A 22,091-nucleotide genomic window follows, 5' to 3' on the forward strand; every position below is an offset into this window, starting at 1 on the left:
ACTCCACCTCCTTCCATTTTCAAACACACACACACACACACACACACACACACACACACACACACATACACGCACACATACAAAGGCGGAGGGATAAGAGGGCTACTCCTCTCTAGTGCTCCACCTCTCCCTCACCATTTAAGAAAGCTCTAAGCAGATGCCCCTCTGCCTGCTGAATGGACCGTAGATGGACATGGTGAAGACACAGCTGATCAACATTTTCAGTTTTGCTTTATTTATTCCTCTTGTGCTGCGGAGAAACTTTTCCTTTGCTTTGTCTTCATGAACTGTTGGACTTTCCAGAGCAGCTGTGTGATGTCTAAAACAACTCATGGGCAACCATCTAACCGGAGATAACTTTTGAAAGAGATGACACAGTTGTTCTAAAGATTCTCTAGACACTAAGGCATTTAGTGGGTGGCTGATTTGGTTTTAGGTCAGTCAGAAACTAAGACAGGGAGGCAGACAGGTAGACAGCTTTCGGCAGAAGGATCAAATTTAAAAATAGCCTACCTTTGTCCTAGTGTTTCCTCCCGGACAACAATGGGTTCAGATGTACGTGACCTGAACTCCCTTCTGGCCCCGCTCTCCACAGGCCCTAGTCCCAGCTGCCCTGCCCTGCCCGTCAGCTCAGCCCCTCAGTGGGCTCCCGTCCTGGACTTCCATGCTTCTGGATCCCCTTACTCCTCCCTTGCCACATCCCACACCTCCCTGGGTCCACACTCCTTCATCAAGCAGGAACCCACCTGGGGCACCAACAGTGACCCCCACCACCCCGACGTTGATCCTCACTGCGGCCTCAGCGCCTTCACCGTCCACTTCTCTGGGCAATTCACAGGGACTGGGGCCTGTAGGTATGGGGCAATAGGGACACCCCTGCCCCCTGTACCCCCAAGTCAACCGCCGTCTGTGGCCGCCCCGCACCACCACCACCAGCCCCCAAACAGGATGTTTAGCAACCCGCCCTACTTGACCAACTGCATGGACACACAGCAGACAGCCCGCAACCAGACAGGTAGGAATGGAGGAGAAAGACAAGTGTGTAACTGTAGGTGTGAATGTTGGCAGTCACAAACTATCATCACACATTCCCACAAACTTTTAAGCACACACTGAAGTCACTTAGATGTATTATCTATAATCTGTTTCCTCTTTATTTCATTTTGGTCTTCTCCAATAACCCCCTTTTTATATTCTGTGTCAGCAGTATTGAGAAAATAGGTTGTTTTTCCATAAGAACACACTTTATAGAGGTATTAATGTTTAAGCAAAAAAAAAGATATGTTTCAAGTATTTTGTTGTTTATAAAAATTACCAAGTAAAAAAAAGATCACTTCAAATAAACTGAGTCTCTTTCACTGTGATGCTTCAAGAGGTTACAATTTTTTTTTCTTCATTAAATTTGGTACATGACACATTCATAATCTTCATGCATTTCTTTTATTAATTTCGTTTAATATTTGCTTTTGCAATTTATGTTATTGGATACAATGTCAAAAAATAAATTTGTTGATATATATTTACATTTTTGGTGCTTATCCCAGAAGTTTAGTACAACAAAGATTCTTATACTTTCAGGCTCAGGTCTTTATCTAAAACCTGTTTTTAATTTCAGCTGATTAAAGCCTTGTGGTGTTGAAATACCTTAACAATATTATATTATAATATTATAATATAACAAAACCTATGTGCTTAAGGACCATACAAAATATGAGCTGGAATCTTCCTTTTGTTATGCCAAGTTGTAATCATAGGGAAGTTATCTATGATAAGCCTGTTTTGAAATTTTACTGTCTAAGATTTTTTTAACTCAATGTTTAGACCACAGCTAGAATTTTAGTATAAAAAACTCAATTGTTTTGACATTTTTAGACTTTAATCTTCAATTTACCTCAATATCCCAACTACTTATAATTACACACTGAAAATGTTAATAACTCAAAATATTACTTTATTGCATATTTTTGTTTTTGTCAAGTTTTTGTGCTTTGCTTTATAACATTGCATTAGACAACCAAGTCCTTGGATATCACGTTTCAGTTTGAAAGGTATTCAAGGCTTTGCTTGAGAGTATGTGATGCAGAGTTTAGTGAAGAGAGACAAACAAACTATAATTATAGAGCTCATAGCAAATAAGAGTCACATAGACGATAAATAGTAGTTAATATAAAACATTTTTTGGGTTCTTTTATTGAAAAACAAATATGTACCCAAATTCCTGAAATCTCTAAATATTTAAAAACATTGAATTCAACAGTACTGTCAGGAACTTTCATTTTGTGTAGATGTACATGCGTACGTATAATAGTCTGTAACAAAAAAATCCCCCTGCTTACTCACTGTGAATCTTTTCTGTGGAAAAGGTAACAAAGATGGTGAAGTTATCATCCATCTCTGCAAAATGTTCCAGCTGATGGTCTTGTTTGCTAGATTTTCATTTCATATAGAATGAGTTTTCATCAGTATTGATTTCAGTCTGTTTCATAACCAGTTAAAAAATTACTCACAGTCCATTTAATTTTGTTACTTTGGAAATTTTTGTTTGGGTATTTACATACATACATACACACACACACACACAAACACACACACACACACACACACACACACACAAACAGGAGTTAGACAGGGATGAGTGGAATAATAATGGGAATGTTTAATGAGGCTTTTTTTCCTATTCCCTCTTCTCCCCTCTTACTAAATGATCTGCTTAGTACACTGAGTGAAAGTGCTGCCTTTTAATTATTGAAGCATGTGAGTGCAGGATAGTGTGTCTGTGTCTGTGTTTGTGTGTGTGTGTGTGTGTGTGTGTGTGTGTGTGTGTGTGTGTGTGTGTGTGTGTGTGTGTGTGTGTGTGTGCGTGTGTGTGTGTGTGTGTGGGTGATTTATGGGGCTGTGTTGTGCCCTTTAGATAAGTCTAAGTTGTGTGTCAGACTTGACCTGGAATGTAAAACAGAATAACTGTGTGTGTATGCAAGAATTAGTGTGCATTTGCATGTGTGCTTTGCGCTAGCAAACCCTGGTGTTGTGATGTTTAAAGAAACCAAATAACAGATTATTATAATTTTTACCTATGAGTAGAGAATTATCTCAGTCATTTTGTTTCTCTTTTGTCTCTATTTGCTGCTTTGTCTTTAAGCTGTCACAGGAAAATACATTCCTACTGTATTACTATGTGTTATATCCACCATTTCAAACCAATACAAACAAATCTGGAAAATGTTTTCAGTTATATTAAGTCCTTGTTTTAATAGTTTCTTAATCAGTTCCCACAAACACAAGAGCTGATTTAAAGCATATAATTATGTTAAGGGAAAAAAAACTCTTTCACTTAATAAAATTATAGACACACCATTTTAACCATCTTAACCTTTTTTATTGTTATATATAGTGATGAAAGTCTATCAAAGTATAAGAGGAAATAAAAAAAAAACCCAGCACTATGTTGAAGCTATGATCTTAGGGGGAAATGATACAAGTGGTGCAGTGTTATTTTTGATTTTACTTTACTTGATTGTACTATGACCCTACTATTACTTGATTGTACTATGACCCTACTATTACTTGATTGTACTATGACCCTGCGTACTCACATTTTTTTCGTCTCTGTGTTTCAGGTTATAGTGCGGTTGCTTTTGATGGAGCCGGTAATTACAGCCACACTCCTACACACCACAGCTCGCAGTTCTCCAACCACTCGTTTAAACATGAAGATGCTTTAACTCAGCAAAGCCCTATGGGTAAGAGTGTGTATGTGTTTGATTACAAGTCAACTCTATGGTTTCAGTCATTGAATGTAATGACACACATACCGTCATATAAGGAGCAAATTTTACAGATATCTAGAAACTGAATTCTGTCCCTCCACAGAACCTGTTGTGAGTTTCATACCAAAAGAATCTTTCAGACAAAATGTCTATCTTTTAGATAGGTGTTTAAGGACTATTAATTCTTAGACTGTTACTGTACCTATGCTGGTTCACAAGAGCAAACACGCTGCTACAGCCTAAAAAGTTTGAATTAGAGAAAAAGGTTGCAAATTTAGAAACCATGAAATTGAAAAAAACAGAAGCAAAAGTCTAAAACACAACACATGACAACTAACAAATTAGTAACAAATAAGCAGTTTATAATCATGCAGCGCAGTGACACCGATCTGTGTGTTTCTCATCCTTTGCCCCTGACTCAATAGGGTCCCATATTTCCATGAACAACCTTTATAAAGAATAAACTATATCTCCACATTCTGTGAATGAGATGAACCAGAGGTGATCCACGCATTGTTTTATAATCAGAGTTGTTATGCCGCGCAGGGAGGAGACAGACATTAGGGGAGGAGCAGATATGACACAGATCTGTATGTGTTTTTCATGCTCTGTACCTGGTTCAATAACGTTGTGATCTGCCCGTATTTCCACACACAGTTACTATAAAGTATAAACTACGTCTCGTATACATATGTACAAAGTATAAACTATGACATATACATGCCGCCTGTCCATATGCTGTGTAGTTCATATGTTTCACTGATAAATGCAGAGCTGTAGAGGAGCATCAGGCTTCATGATCAATCAAAGTTGTTACAGATATAGGCATCTGTTTATTGCCTGGTGTTCAGTGACACCTGTTGGTGCTTTGTAGAAATTGCATGCTGACACAGATCTGTTGGAGGGAAGTACGACATGCAGATATATACGCATGCACAGGAGTGCACTCATATCATGTCATCACTTCAGTCTGTACTCACCCACTCCCTCCCACTCCCTGCAGCAGCTTTCCCCCTCTCTGTGCAGTCTGCATCACAGTTTTTTCTCTTATTATGATGCATAATGTTATTGACAAAGAGGAATTTCCTTTCAGAATCATGGTGGGTCAACAACAGTCTTGAAAATATTATATATAGGCCTAGTAAAAAAATGCAGGAATGACAATATCTTGTTACAACTTCACGTTTGAATAATAACTCTTAACATCATAACGGGATACCCTGTGCAAGGCCCTTTAGAGGCTCGAGGCGCTGTGCAGTTGCATATTTCATACAGACCATGCGACGGTTGTAGCTAGGCTAGTTAGCTTTAGGAAGAGTTTAGCTTTTTATTGTCTGCTTTCATGATTGGATTTAGCCATCACATCTTTACGTTATGTTAAGAAGCAAAAATTGTAGTAATTAAAGCTGCAAGCAGCAATGGATGGGCTCCACCCCTTTGTGCACGTTAAGGTGTTTCGCAGTCGTGGGGTGCACAGTCATGGGGTGTGCTGCAGCCACAGGGGGGGATACGGAAGTCCACACGCAGCTCTCATCAAACTAGTGAAATGTGGAACAGATCGAAAATTGTATATAAGAGTTAGTACTGACTCTTACCAGTAGTTGGTGCTATAAGTAAGACTAAAAATGTACATGTAGATCTGCTTAGGCCGGGACTGTAATCAAACAAGTAAAATCTGAAGCAGATCGAATATTTTATATTAGAGTTACAACTGCCTTTTTTTCACTGGGTGGCTTTTATTATGACTGTTGGTGAATATTGGCATGTAGATGTGTTCAGACAGGGTTCGATGAGAATCGAAATATGAAACAGATTAAACTAAATTTGGGGTGCTGTCACTGCCATGCCCTTTGACATATACTAAATATTTGAATGACATTTAATATTTAAAGTGTCTTCAATACACTGACCAAGTTTGAGGAGGATTGAGGCCTGTAAATATGCAAAGGCAAACCCAATTTTCATATACGTAAGTGAACCTTACACCTAGGCCTAAATGATGATGACGGTTGAAACTGGTCGGCCTTTACTCCTGTAATATCGATGTTTTTTTTTACTGAGAGATGCCTTGATTTAATAAAGGCATTTTAAACTAAGTCCTTGTCTCGGTGCAAGTTTTTCGGGAATAACTAATCTCTCAGGATAGACTATCTTTTTTTAAATGCCCCAGAGTCTCTTTCAGTACGAACATCTGTATAGTGGTCCCATGGTCCACACCTAGGGAGTTACTTGTCCCTTATTGTGACGTCTGCACAGTGACCTTGCTGGTCAGAAATATAAATCAGCCACATCCTGCCTCTGAAGCTCCCTCATCTCCTCCACCCCTATTTCCTTTCAATCCCTCATTGCATTCTGCTGATAAATATTTAAACCTGTACATGTCTGGTTATTTTTTAGGACAAAGAAAGCTGGGATAATCAGCGCTGAGAGGGATTTTGGAATGTAAAGAGGACCCATTTAGTACACTGCTTGGAAAACCAAAAATAAAGTTACAAAATGAAATGCACATATTATAAATATTTTGTCTGTACGCATGCATGCCCGCATGTGTGTGTGTGTGCGTGTTTGTCCTTGCACTACAGGTGAGCAGCAGTATCCTATTCCTCCTCCTGTCTATGGATGCCACACACCTTCAGACAATTGTACAGGCAGCCAGGCTCTCCTGCTGAGGAACCCTTACAACAGGTACAACACACACACACGCATGCACGCACGCACGCACGCACGCACGCACACACACACACACACACTGCTTGTAAATGCATAACATACATGCTCTTTAAAAAATCTATTTTTATGTTACAATTAAAGCTAGAAATAACACAAACCATTGTTGATGTTTTTTAAAGAAACAGCCATAATTCAATGAAAGGTAGCAGGATGCAGTTGAACAGGATGTTCACCTTCTGGACAGGTCTGTCTGCCCTCGCAACTTCCTTTCTCTTTTTGTTTTGTCAGTTTTGTTGTTCCATTTGTTATCATGTTAACTCAGCTATGGATTGATCCATAGCTGAGTTAACATGATAGGTCACAGACACCTTTAAAATTCATGTTGCCACTGATAGAACAAAACAAGTACCTATCTCGGAACCCATCGGATCTGTCTGAGGCCTCAGACAACTTTTCGGCCGTTAGCCAGGGGATCGCTACAAACAACTTTTAGCCATTCCATTTATTTTCTATGCTGCATTGTATACAGTGCAATTAGCAACTTGAGAAGCGAGCCTTTGGTCAGATCAAAGGCAAAGCCAAAATCCCCCCTGCAGATATGTCCTCAAGAGAAATATTATATTTATATATTATATTTTCGTTTGAAGTTATCTGTGTCTTTTTTGCCTCCAATACAGTAAAATGGAAGTAAATAATGCAGAATAATTGGTACTTTTTTGCAACACCAGCTTTGTGATTCTAGAACTACGTCAGTCTGTTGGTTAATCCATTTTTCAATCTGTACCAAAGAAAATCATTTCCTTTGGTGATCTCCAGCTTGTCATTTAGCACAATAAAGGTATTGACACAAGTGGTTTTCAGTTAAATGTCTTGACTATTGGAGTGAGTGCCATGAAATTCAGTTTGGACAATCATGTTGCCTGCAGCATGGTTTTTGATAATTTTGGTTGCCTTTTGACCAATTTTCTATCACTATATAGCCTGAGTTTAATTTAAGTTGTCCAACACAATATCTGCAAATATGAACTTTGTGTTTGCTGCTGATTAGCAAATGTGAGCATGCTAAACTAGGATATTGAACTAGGTAATCATACTACGTCATTAAGACATTGTAATTTTGAGAATATTAGCACGCTGAAATAAGCAGTTTATAACTTGGCTGTAGACCTTTAGTTCTTATTGAATGAACCTATTGTGGTGGGGGGCAGGTGTATTCATAAATTTTGGATTTTTTAAAGTGGTTTTACTTTATTGTTCATCTCACAGTGCAGTCTAGAGGCATCACGCGTAACCCTACTTTTTTTTCCAAAGAAAATAGTTATTTCTACTGCAGGTTTCCTGTAAACAAGAGGGGTCCCAGCAGGGAACCCACACTTAAATTTAAGGGCAGAAAATTAGGACAGAGAGATGGATGGATTCTGCCAATCAACAAAACATACATATTTACTTGTAAATTCTCGCTTTAAATCTTGTGCTTGGCCTCTATTCCAACAATATCAGCAGTCAAGTCCGCAGAAGTTGTATGTGTTCTCTGTTGGCTATGTGCCCTGCTGTACTGTACAATAATAACTGCTATAATGTGCTGTTGTGGGAGAGCTATAAATCCAGTTTGTGAATGTGTGTGTGTGTGTGTGTGTGTGTGTGTGTTTGTGTGTAAGCTATCACGTTGCATTTCCGAAAAAACTATTGAGAAATCTGCTGTGTTAAATGAAAGAATTATTTTATGAAAGAATGCTGCTAAAAATGTACTTTCTTGCTGTCTAGCTCAACAGTGTGTGTGTTGTCTGTTGGCAAGGTTCCCAGTCATCCAGGTCATGGTAATTCTAAGTAAAATCCAAAAGGCAGCTGGACTTGGTTGAAGTTCTTGAAGACGTTTCACCTCTCATCCTAAAGGCTTCTTCAGTTCTAAACTGACTGGTGGACGGAGCTAGAAATATAAGCCTCTGTAGGTCATTAGTATGCTAATAGCTGCTTAATCAAGGGTGAGTCGTTAACCTGTGTGTGTGTGTGTGTGTGTGTGTGTGTGTGTGTGTTGCCGTTTTTACGTATAGTGCCTCTACTGAGGACAACAAAATGCAACCCCTCTACGCAATTGCATACACACACTCAACTCTTCTAAATGACACTCCACTGCATAGCTCATGAGTTTTCCTGTACATTTTGTCTTCCCTCCACAGCGCAGAAAATTTATATCATATGACCTCTCAATTGGACTGTGTGGCATGGAACCCTGTCAATTCACTGGCATCAACCATAAAGAGGTAGGAACAGACTGTGATTTTTTTTTTTTGACCAGTAATGGCAGCCCCTGTAATTAAGTTTTTATTCTGACCTTTTATTGGTTAAGTACATTAAACATTCAAGATCTATGAAACTATATTTTTCTATAAAACTAAATAACTACATTATGCCAAAAAAAACAGATGCAAAATGTCATGTCACATAGCGTAAGACTCCTTGTTGGACACATTCTCAGGTACTGAATAAGGAGGATTCAGTTGTAAATGGGACTTTAAATGCTTTGATATTATTACAACATACATATGGATGTATCTGCAATAACAACAAAAGACTGGAAAGCAACATACATTTAAGCAGAAGAGAGAAGAAGCAGCTCCACTCAATGTAATTGACGTCATCAACACCCACTCACGTGCAGTGAATGCTCAGGACAATTGTGCATGTTCCGTTAACACATGAACTCACTCAGACATTTAACAGACTTTTTACAAGGGGGCTTGCACTGGCTTACCTCAGGAACAAGCTCTGTCACCTGCAGGTGGATCACAGACTTCCAAGCGGCATGTAAAGCTCGGAAAACAAGTTTCTGACTCCAGGACCATCATCATCTTTAGCATCAAGGCTGCATTCTTTCCCCTCTGCTCATCTCTCTATACACAATCAGCTGAAACTACACTCATCTATCCTTTAACCTCCTAAAGTTCGCGAATGACGCAATTCCTTATTGGAGTCATCTTTGGTGGAGATGAGTCTGCCTACAGGTGGGAGATTGTCCTGGTGCAGTACAAATACTTGGAGGTCTGAAGACAATGGGGATACTAGTGACTGCAGCCAGCCCTGCCCCAATCATCCTCTATGACTCCCCAGATTCCACTGTGGAGTTTTTCCTTTTACCATTATTACTCGGGACCTCAAGTGGGAGCCAAACATCAGCTCCCCAGACAGCAGAGGATGTACTTCCTGCAGCAGCTGAAAAGATTCAACCTGTCAAAGAGAATGACTTTTACATGGCCAGTTTGGTTGATCACTCTAAGTTTGCAAACTCTGAACACACGAATTGTGCGCACTTTGCTAGATAGCTTCAGCTGTACAGCTTGTCCAACACCTGTACAGTTTGTACAAATATTTCTTTTTTTTTTAATATATGTAATGTATGGAGCCCTAGAGTGGCCATGGAATAAAAAAAAATAAAAGGAGCGCACGTTTTATTTATTTATTATGATATTTATTTATATCAACCCTAATGTTGCATTTGGTAGTGGTGCTCAAAACGTGGCCTTTCTCAAACCCAAGAATGCAAAGACAGTCTTGTTTTCTCCCGAAGACCATTCTTGCTAGACGTTTTTTGAAGAATGAACTTGCATGCTCACGAGCACACGAAACGCTGTTGACAGTTTTACACGATTCGTTCTTCCAGGTATTGCGCAGTACAGAATGCAGCCTGCGGCTTCTAACCTCAGAAGCCAAGTATTTTCTGTATGTCACGAGCTGACAGAAAGAAACAAACCATTGTAGAGGCTATTGTTTGTGGTGATTTGAAGCTAAGAATAAATAAGTTATTTTGAGGTCAAAGATGGACCTGGCATTGTTGGCGGCTACCGTCGATATTCTATATCAGGAGGCAGGAGGAGGCTGCTGAGGTGAGGTTAAATAAACAGAATAATTATGATTGATATGCTTAAAGGGTTAGTTCAGATTTTTGGACACCAAGTTGTATGAAATAATTGCTAGTAGTGTAGATGATGCAAAGCTATTAACTCACTCACAAGTCGTGTGGTCGAAGTTCTGGCCAGTGCCAAACGTAGAATAATTAGTTCTGGCGAGATGCGAGGTGCATGAAAGCAAAAATGTTTACCCTACAAGAACAACACGCAGGAAATGGTGATCCATTTCCAACACAAAATCATTATCCTAGTGATTTCATATACTGCCAGAAACTGGCCTGCCACAGGCGTGGTGATACTGGATTGTTTAAGAGAGAAAATAGTGCCAGAAAAAATGGAGGACATGAAATCCTATGATGCTGATATATATATCCTATGATGCTGATATATATACATATATATATATATAGTATATGTACAGTACTGTGCAAAAGTTTGAGGCAGGTGTGGAAAAAATGCTGTAAACTAAGAATGCTTTCAAAAATGAAAGTTTTAATAGTTTCTTTTCATCAATTAACAAAATGCAGTGAATGAACAGAAGAGAAATCTAAATCGAATCAATATTTGTGTGACCACCCTTTGCCTTCAAAACAGCATCAATTCTTTTAGGTACACTTGCACACAGTTTTTGAAGGAACTCGGCTGGTAGGTTGTTCCAAACATCTTGGAGAACTAACCACAGATCTTCTGTGGATGTAGGCTTGCTCAAATCCGTCTGTCTCTTCATGTAATCCCAGACAGACTCGATGATGTTGAGATCAGGGCTCTGTGGGGGCCATACCATCACTTCCAGGACTTCTTGTTCTTCTTTTCGCTGAAGATAGTTCTGACGACATTGGCTGTATGTTTGGGTTCATTGTCCTGCTGCAGGATTAATTTGGGGCCAATCATACGCCTCCCTGATGGTATTGCATGATGGATAAGTATCTGCCTGTATTTCTCAGCATTGAGGACACCATTAATCCTGACCAAATCTCCAACTCCATTTGCAGAAATACTGCCCCAAACTTGCACAAAACCTCCACCATGCTTCACTGTTGCCTGCAGACACTCATTATTGTACCGCTCTCCAACCCTTCGACGAACAAACCACCTACGGCTACAGCCAAATATTTCAAATTTTTTGGACTCATCAGTCCAGAGCACCTGCTGCCATTTTTCTGCACCCCAGTTCCTATGTTTTCGTGCATAGTTGAGTCGCTTGGCCTTGTTTCCATGTCGGGGGTATTTTTTTTTGGCTGCAACTTCCACTTCTGGCCAGACTTCTCCGGACAGTAGATGGGTGTAGCTGGGTTCCACTGGTTTCTGCCAGTTCTGAGTGGATGGCACTGCTGGACATCTTCCAATTTTGAAGGGAAATGTGTTTGTCATCTGCTGCACTAAGTTTCCTTGGCCGACCACTGCGTCTGCGATCCTCAACGTTGCCTGTTATTGCCTGCACATCATGAAACCCCAGTCAGCTTTAAAATCTTTGCCTGGAAGATACCTTGCCGATGCAGTATAACTACCTTGTGTCTTGTTGCTGTGCTCAGTCTTGCCATGGTGTATGACCTGTGGCATGAAACTGTCTTCCACAACCTCACCTGGCTAGCAGAGTTTGACTGTTCCTCACCCAGTTTTAAGCCTCCTACACAGCTGTTTCTGTTTCAGTTAATGACTGTGTTTCAACCTACATGTGAAATTGATGATCATTAGCACCTGTTTGGTATAATTGGTTGATCATACACCTGATTATAATCCTACAAAATCCCTGACTTTGTACAAGTGTACATATAAGAATTGATGCTGGTTTGAAAGCAAAGGGTAGTAACACCAAATATTGATTTGATTTAGATTTTTCTTTTGTTCGCTCACTTTTGTAAATTGATAAAAATAAACAAGCATTTTTTCACACCTGCATAAAAAGCATAGTACTGTAATACACTACCAGTCAAAAGTTTGGACACACTTTCCAATTCACCTGTATGAGAAAATGTGTCCAAACTTTTGACTGGTAGTGTATATATATATACATATCTATGTATATATACTGTATATATATTTTGTGTAACTTTTACTTTCGCTGGTCTTCTTACTCTCCAAACACACACCCCTCCCTCTTCCTCTATGCCACCACCTCAGAGCATTGATCACCATTAGAACCCCCTACTGGCCCCACCTGTCATTGACTCCGTCAGCCGCCGGTCTCCTCATTCACTCATCTGGGACAGACAGGCTGTCCCATCCACAGCACACTTTCAAAGCCAAAATTAAGAACAACCTCCTTCAAATCCGACCCAGTTATGCTCACAAAGGGTCTTGCTGCAACTTTATTTACCACTCCACCTCTGTCAACTCCATCCCGGCCATGTGGACTCAGCACCGCACTTTCACTTTCTTTTTACCTCACCACAATAAACAGCATGTGAACACAGCCAACCTCCGAACGTTTCCCAAATCCTCCCAACCAATCGGAAAACACTGTATGAACTTGCTCTATTTAACACCCAATCACTAAACAACAAAAGTCTCACCTTGAATGAATTTATTTCTGATAATAACCTTGACATTCTCTGTCTCAGTCTCACTGAAACCTGGCAAAAACCCCTGGACTGCTTCTCACTCAACCAAACTACCCTAAATGGATATCTTTACTCGGACAAACCACGCCAAGACAGTCACGGAGGTGGAATTGCCACCTTCTAGCGCCAGCACATAAAAACCAGCCTGACTACCATCCAACCCCCATACTCATTAAACACCTAACCTTCAAACTTTCTGTTCCAAAACCCCTGTCATTTCAACTATCTACTGCCCATCCCCTTGCCAGAACCCAAACACTTGTGCGCCATCACTCTTCATAATATCAAGTCCATCTGCCCCTCATCCCCGTCCGCCTGCCTCACTGAAAAACTTTCCTCCCTCACCCCTACCTGAGCACCTCCCCCATGGACTTGGTCAACCTCTACAAGGCTTAGGATTCCAACTTTACAGAGCGGATCGCTACACACAACTTTCCGGCAAAACAAAAGGTGGAGGAATCTGTTTTTATATCAACAGCAGCTGGTATATGGACATTATAGTGATACAACAGCATTGTTCTCCTGGACTGGAATCTTTTTCCATCAACTGTAAACCTTTGTACTCACCCCGTGAGTAAGCATCATTCATTCTGGTCGGTGTTTACGTTCCACCGCAGGCCAACGTGCAACAGATAGTGTGTGTGGAGCAGACAAACCCAGACTCCTTAGTTATTGTCCTCAGGGACATAAACAAAGGTAATCTCAGCCATTAACTCCCAAAGTACAGACAGTTTATTAAACCAGACCAGAGAGGAGAATGTTTTGGATCACTGTTACACCACAGCTTATAAGGCCGTCCCCCGTACTGCACTGGGGCACTCTGACTACATCATTGTCCACCTGATTCTGGCATACAGGCAGAAATTAAAGCTCTGTAAACCTGTTGTGAGGACATCGAAGCAGTGGACCAGTGAAGCTGTGGAGGATCTACAGGCATGTTTAGACCGTACGGACTGGGATGTTTTCAGGACTGCTTCCAACAGTCTGGATAAGTTTACAGAGGCTGTGAGTCATATGTCAGCTTCTATGAGGACTGCTGTGTAACATCACGAACCATAGTAAGTTACACCAACGACAAGCCCTGGTTCACAGCCAAACTCAGACAGTTAAGGCGGTTAAAGGAGGAGGGATTTAGGACAGAGACAGCTTCAAACAGGCAAAATACACCTTCAGCCGGGGCGCTGAGAGAAGTTAAGCATCTGTAATCTGAGAAACTACAACAGCAGTTCTCAGGGGGGGATGCTGGCTCAATCTGGAAGTTCACAGCTCACCAGCTATAAGCCTAAAGCCCATCACTCTGTAAGTGACTTGCGCCTTGCCAACAACCTCAATGAATTCTACGGTCGCTTTACGAGATCGCTTTGCAGTTCGCCTACAGAGCCAACAGGTCAGTAACTGCACTGCCAAGTGCTTGGCCACCTCCTCTTCATCCTCTACATGCTTCCCTTTGGTCACATCATACACCTCCACAGCCTCCACTGCCAAAACCAATTTGAATATGTTCACTTCATAAATATCATTTAGGTTTGTTACATACAGGAAGTCATGAAGAGGCGCCTGCTCAACTGTAAATAATAATTAATAAACGTAAATAGAATATATACATTAATCAGTCTTCACTTTACCTGGCTGTTTGCCACATTCAGGGGTTTATACAGGTTTCGGGGGATTTTTAGAAAACATTCTTATTCACATTAGAAATGGGACCTTAATGAAGGCGAACACAACCGTATAAGCCGAGACAGAGCAATAATATGTGTCTGCAGAGCTGGAGGCTGCATTTTCAGGACCGCATATCAAGGACCCTTGTTTTTTCAGGACAGTGCCACCTATTGGATGAATGCTAAACAGCAACTAAGGCGGTGTTAAATACTAATTCTGAAAATAGTTTCAAGGTTTATGACACCAAAATACTAATTCTATAAACAGTATAAGGGTTTATTTCACTCAAATATTACATCCTAACAACAGTTTAAAGGTTTATTACACCCAAATATATTTTTGTATAAATGTATATAGCATTTACAGTTTCTAGAGAGCAAGATATAAAGATAGAATCTTTATTTACAGTAAAAAAAAAAATGGAAATGTACAATTAATGCAAGTTAGGGGTCAACAATTACTAATCAAGGACACCGATTACAAAATAATCGGTTGGCTCTGGGATGGTTGAGGTTGTTGGTGCCAGGGCCATGGAGGTTGTTGGTGCCAACACCGTGGAGGTTGTAGGTGTGTCAGTGACTGACACAAACATTCATGCCACGGAACAGGGCGCAAGCAGCACTGCAGACAGTGGACAGCAACAGTTATTACCAGAAATACCTTCTCTTTAGCATTTAATACATGTATCTTTAATACATGACGACAGGCTTAGTACTTACTTTGTGTGAAAACTGGCACAGCATCCAAAAGCGGACCTAGCAGAAAGGGCCACCTGTTTCACTGAACCAATGATTCCATACAACTATGTCTATGGCCAATCCTCCAAAACTTTCACCATAACTTCTTTGAAAACCTCTGCATCAGTGAATGACCTGTTGTGCCGTGCGAGCACCCAAAATTATTGTAAGACACACTTGTCACTTTCTGGTCATTTGCTGTGTGCATAGCTTTCTGTCAGTGCTTCAATTTTGGGCTTTCATTAGCATTAGAGAACTATGCATTAGAGAAACCAGGAAAGATTAACACATAGCTGTTATTCCATTCTTCTTTGTAGGGGAGAATGTGGGTCGTTGTCACACTTTTCCTTAATAGATTCCCTTTTGATTTATAATGGAAGCCTGAGCTTTCAGGTAGAAATGTAGTGACCTTACTCTCCTTAAGGTTATTCTGCACAAAAGATATGAATTGTCAAACACTGTATGTCTTGTGCACTTGTGACAACCATCCCTATCATGGGGTTGGTTGTCACACACTATGGGGTTGGTTGTCTCTATGATATTTTAATGGGGAAAAATGGAGGCAGTCTTAAAAAATGAATTCAAAAAGTTTATTTCATTTAAATACAACAACCTAACATATCTCCTGCATGGAGAGAACATAAACAGGAAAATTCATTCATATGCATGCATTTTATATTAACATTTAACAATATAAAAACTTTTTTTAAAAGTTTAAGACGGACTCTACAGGGCTTCCCATATCAATACAAATAAAAGTATAAAGAACATACAAAGAATAGTACTTAACTCATGCTTGACAGTTAAACTATCAGACAAACAGTTCTGACAGATGAACACCGGCAGTCCAGGTGTGCAGTCCTTGTGTGCCCACTGCTTGCTCACAATGCACTGCAGCCTTGGGATGGCTGTTTGAGAAGGGCTCCACACACACCAAGCAGAGGCATTCATCTGTGAGAATTGAACTGGTCAATGTCTTCTTCCTCGGCCCAGCCTTTGGAAATGGCCTCAGCTCCTCAGGAGTAACTCTGTTGTGTCCAGATCTGGTCGATGGTTCTGAAGGGAGAGGCACAATAGCGTTGGCCTGTGATCGGGGTGTGTAAGGTGCCCTGTCTTGTGTGACTTTTAGCACCACTTCATCTGCAGGTGGCTGGGTATTCAGATCAGATCATTTAGATGGAGAAGACCTCCCTGTTGAGGGGATACCACTTGCCTGGAAGCCTGAATAAATATTGACCAAGTTTACAGCAAATGGGAAGGCTGCAGCTAGTTTTGGAATGTCGGGAATGGTCATTGTTTTTCCCGGGATTACTCAACATACATACAGATGAGGCAGTATTGATGTGCCTCTTCACTGGGCCATAGACAGACAGATCCAGGGGCTGCAGGCGGTGAGAGCACTGTGTGTGTGTGTGTGTGTGTGTGTGTGACAGCACAGGAGAGTGTGACCAGGGTACCCCTCTCGGCAGACGTCAAACGCTTGTAGCCTCTCCTATCTACCACCTTGTTGGGTTTGTGGACAGTGGTAACATATTCTAAATGGACTGGGGCTCAAATTGGTGTCTTGCCATCACATCCTCCAAGTTGGTGAAAAACTGGTTGACAATGGGCTCATTAAAGGCACTGGCACACGCAAGGCTGGTGGCATCTGGTGTCCTGATTGAGAGCAATGGGTGTCTCTTCAGAAAGCCACAGAACCAGACTGCATCTGCTATCACCTTCTCTGCCCAGTTTGTGCGCACAGGGACATCATTGTGGACTGCAAACATGTATGCAATTTTGCGTACTTCAACGGGACAGTGGCTCCTCACTGAAAACTATTTTTGATATAGCCTACTGGCAGTGATCAATATAGCCACCTCAGATGGACATTTGTTAGTGCAGTACCTTGCCAGTGTTCGATAATTAATATTGAAGGCCTTGGCTGTGCTCCTGACTGTTTTGCTGTGCAGCTTCACCTCTCTGACTGCCCTTAGCGTAACATCTGGCAGTGTTTGACCATGATTTGTCTTCCTGACATGTCACATGTGACAACCAACCCCGTGAGAGAATGTGACAAGCATCCCTAACTGGCATTTTTAGCTAGCGACTAAGCTAACTAGGATTTGTTTGTCAAACAATTATTAGAATAAGTTAGGCTCCAGTCGTTAAAAAGAAGCAGTCAGTCATTCTCAGAATAAAAATGGTACACATGTAGGCTATTTTTTACAATTTGGAAAGGGAAAATAAAACACAGTTCAAGTCTAAAATAGACACACAATTTTATTATTTCATGCAGCGCAAAGCCCAGAGACCGTCACACCGGGAAGGGTGTTCTTGCAATACCAGAGGCTGCAGTTTCAGGACCGCATTTTCAGGACCACATTTCTATGACCCTAGTTTTTTCACAACACTGCCACCTGGATAACCAAGGACTGTCACAGCATACTTTGGACATCGATTGCAAAGAATGAGAGGGTGAATAACTTTACTGTATGTGAATGTGAAGTTATTTGTTTACAAACAATTCTGGTGTCTTGAATAAGATTTTTACTTTAGATGTGTTTTTTTTTCATTTGTTGACTTAAATGTAAAACATTTAACGTCAACGTTAATTCAAAAGTTTATTGAGAAATATTTGAAGTGTTACCTTTGCACAGCCTTATTACTGTAAGTACTTTCACAAAAGAAGTAATTTTTGGTGGAATAAAACTTTCGTGGTCATCCAATTTAGTAGGTGGCGCTCTTGGGTCTGAGAAATGCAGTCCGAAGATTTGACAAGAACCAAGTCATGCAGGCGGCTATAGGAACAAGGGGAAGATCATGTTTGAAGATCACCACATCATGTTCTTCCAAGATCTGCCCCAAATGATGAATTCTTTGAAAATGTATTTTTATTAGGGCTGTCAAAGTTAACGCGTTACCGCACATTCCCTTTAACGCCACTAATTATTTTAATTTATTCATTTATATTATTATTATGACCCTCCGCCCGCCCCGTAGTTTGAGAAATCAGGAAGCGATGCAGCTGCAGTGTTGTGGGTAGCATGCAGAAACAAAGTTTTAAAGGGCAAATTCAGCCTCAAAGCCCTGCTAGGTGGTTCTCTGAACAAGACAAAAGTTATTTGTATTTACTATCGATGTGAACTACCACCCAATACTATGTGTCTGCAGTGCCGGAGGCTAAGATTCAGGACCGCAGTTCTAGGACCCTTGTGTTTTTGCGAAAGTGCCACCTATTGGACGACTGTAAAAAAGCAACTAATGCACTTTACCGTCCAAATACCACTTTTTTGTCGAACAACTTATAGTTTTAAAGGTTTATTACACCCAAATACAAATTCTAACAACAGTATAAAGGTTTATTACACCCAAATACTAATTCTAACAACAGTTTAAAGGTTTATTACACAAAATCTAACAACAGTATAAAGGTTTATTACACCCAAATACTAATTCTAACAACAGTTTAAATGTTTATTACACCCAAATATATATTTTTTGTAATAATGTTAATAGAACATTCACACATTCTTGAGCTATTGAAGTAGAATCTTTATTAAAATACAAAAACAGAACAAACAACAAAACCATTTATTTAACAGAAAAAAACCCCCATCAAACTACATACTACTACCAAACTACTATACAAACTGAATGTGACAGGTGGTCAATGAACACATCCGGCATTCTTCTCTGTCACCCCAACAAACAGGCAGAGAAACAAAGACACAGAGACCGAAAGGAAGGAACAGAAAGAACATGTTATTGATGTCTGACTTTTCAGAACCATTAATATTCAAAGTTCAAGTTGTGAAGTAGGTAACAGCACTACCTACCATTTTAATTATTTCCCTTCTTTCCTTAGTTGCCTATCAATGTCTCTGCAAAATTCCTCCACTTCACTAAAACAGTAAACAGACAACATCATCAATGCACTTCATCTGTGACGCTCAGTTGTGTTGGTGTTCTATGCAGTACTGCTTTGAGATAGGCGAAAAGAAAATCTAAGTAGTAGGCAGAAGCTGATTTAATGTAGCTGACAGACAGAATTTAGACATTCCATGTTATATTTGTTATAATTTGAGGTGAAATATTCGTTTATTCATTAAAGCATGACACTTGGTACACTTGCCCTGAACTTTATCAGAGATGGAGCCATGGCAAAAATGCTTTGAGTTTGTGGTCAGCTCTCCCACAAGCGGGTGATTTCCCATCTAACAATTCTACTAAATTCACCATTAAATATTCACTTCAACAAATTTCAATTGATGTTGAATTACAAGGGTATTCTTGTAATTCTTCAACATCGAAACATGGGGCAGGCAATACCCTGTCTGTGATATCATATTTGTTTAATTACAAGGATGCTAAATACATAATACACTTTTAGCATAAAGTAAAATGGCCATGTGTTTCGGCGATGGCCTTGTCCAGTAACTCGCCTTATCGGCCCAAATTCAGAAAATGTTTAGAGCCCCAAACGCTACATGGTTAACGAGTTTCATGCTTTGAAGAAAACGTAAACATGTTTTACCCATATGATCCAGACTATTGCTTTCATCCTCTTTTTAAGTTTATTTAAAAGCACAGGTTAAAATTACATTTCATAGTCGTTTCGGATTCATTAAACTAACAAATACCCCTTTCTACCAAACAGTTCGTTTCCAGCAAGCTATCATATGAATGTTTGTAGTGCCATTCAGACTAATCATAGTAGTAAATATAATCATATCATATTAAACGTATCACAGTAAAACATTAATTTCGCTGTCAAATTCAAGACAACAGAATTGTTCTATGACATTAAAACAAATTGATTCACATTCAATACTCACACTTCGGTCGTCAGCCATGTTCTTGATAAAATGTGGTCTTCAGCTATCCAATGCAGGTGGTGCTGTCGCAAACTACAAGGGTCCCAGAATTGCGGTCCTGAATCTGCAGACACATGCTACTCCTACCACCGGCAGTGTTTCCGCTACATATACATTTTGCCGCGGCACCGCCGCTGCTTCAGATTTCTGTGCAATTAACCGACTACGCTCCAAATGAACGGTCGTTCGCCCGCTCTCCTTGTTGAGGAAGAGCACTGAAACAGTGACAAGAGTCACAGGACATCATGACGCTCTCTGTCCGCACACAATAATATGCAGTTCTGCAACGCAATGTAAACACTCCTACTGTGTATCTCCGTATGTCCCTATTATAAATGCATTGATTGTCGCTGTTTATAAAGCTTTTATAAAGGTGCAGATGTCATTCGGTAACGATCGATCCTTTACGTCATTAATAACGTCCCTCGTGCACACGCGGCTTAAGTGCTGTGAGAACTGAATTGCGAGAGAAAATATTTAACTTTTGTGACTTAATTAAACAGACTGCTGATGAAGACAGTCAACACAGCAGACAGAGAGACAGACTGAAAAAGGGGGTGGGGCCAGCAGCTATGCAGAGGCGCAGGTGTGTTGTTGGGGGGACTGAAGCAAAGCAAAGTAATCAGAATAAAGTAGTTAGTGAATTAAAACGTGAATTAAGGTGAAGAAGAGAGTACAATTAAACTGTGTAAGTAAGACATAAGCATCTAGAAAGGGGGTAAACCAGACTGAGTAAGTATACATGTGATCACTGATATATGCGATGATTGCCATGTTATGCTTTCAGCATATTTTTTGAGCGTGCAGTACCTTTGAGGTTATTCTGTAGAATAATGTAATTGTTTTGGAATGTTGCAGTAATAATAAACATACATTTGCATAAAGGAGGCATATTTGTCCATTCCCATGTTGATAAGAGGATTAAAAACTTAAAAAAATATCTCTTTAAGGTACATTTACAAGGTAAAAGTGGACCGTTCATCTGGGGTGGACTCTTCTCATACACAGAGTAGAAAGAAGCTGTTGCAGTATGTAAATGATCTGCACTTGCTTGATCCGTGGAAAAGTTTGAACCCTGATAAATTAGAATTTTTCTGTTATTTGTCCTGTTTAAAATCATATTCAGGGATAGACTGTTTCCTCATTTCCAGCCCTATGCTCTTCTCCGTTAATTATGATTCTACTATCACTACTATTCTAGATCATTTGCCTGCATTACATATATACAGAGTCCCAAGGCTGGTTAAAAAAATTGTAGAAGGAGATTTGATCCAAGATGGCTGTCTGATTCAAATGCCCTACTTTTCTTAGAGACGCAAATCGAGGTCTTTTTCAACACAACTGAACAAATGAGACCTCCACTATTGTTAGATGGGAAGCATTTAAAACGTATCATGGGCATGATCATTTCATATACCAGTTCAAAAACAAACAAATTTAAACTGGAAATAAATAAGCATGACAAGATTAGAAAGCTGGAGAGATAGGCTTCCTTGGATGACTCCAAAATAAAAAACAAGAATTATTCACTCTTAAAGCGCAATACAAAGTGATTAAAGGCAGAAAATAATTTAATCCGGCTTAAACAGAGTTACTATGATCAAGGTGAAAAACCTGGGAGATTGCTAACTTGGCGCGTTAAAAAATTGGATACAGATAGGGCAATTAAAGCCGTTCAAAATCAAAGTGGGAACATAACAACAGACCCTTGAGAGATAAATGACACTTTTAGCTCCTACAACAAATTTTTTTTTTTTTTTTTAATAATTTTAATAATTTTTTATTGTGTGTGTTTCTCAGGCTCTGCTCCTGGCTTAATAGCAGTCGCAATCTGTCTCGTATTTTAGCGCACAGTTACCATAAAGTATAAACTTCACATCACGTGCCGTGAATGCTACGAGCAGGAGCTATAACCCGTGTGCAGATCATCATA

The 22,091-nt window shown here is 40.0% G+C and overlaps 1 protein-coding gene across 10 annotated transcripts in view; it reads left to right on the forward strand.

Moving 5' to 3' along the window:
* The first annotated feature begins 543 nt into the window (after positions 1–543).
* Positions 544–22,091, forward strand: part of wt1a (WT1 transcription factor a) — a 55,133-nt gene continuing 33,585 nt past the window's right edge. For 4 of the 10 annotated variants that reach the window (XM_069685928.1, XM_069685929.1, XM_069685935.1 and 1 more), the window contains exons 1-4: positions 544–1,015; positions 3,618–3,740; positions 6,350–6,452; positions 8,615–8,698. In XM_069685928.1, the coding sequence (XP_069542029.1) occupies positions 544–1,015; positions 3,618–3,740; positions 6,350–6,452; positions 8,615–8,698 (782 nt within the window). Of the gene's footprint in view, positions 1,016–3,617; positions 3,741–6,349; positions 6,453–8,614; positions 8,699–17,538; positions 17,544–22,091 lie in introns of all 10 variants that reach the window. The other 6 variants (XM_069685936.1, XM_069685931.1, XM_069685934.1 and 3 more) reach the window with 6 other exon arrangements.

Source organism: Semicossyphus pulcher, unplaced genomic scaffold, assembly GCF_022749685.1.
Source record: "Semicossyphus pulcher isolate SPU_LCO1_2020_fin unplaced genomic scaffold, fSemPul1.0.p SCAF_8, whole genome shotgun sequence".
Taxonomy (NCBI): Eukaryota; Metazoa; Chordata; class Actinopteri; order Labriformes; family Labridae; genus Semicossyphus; species Semicossyphus pulcher.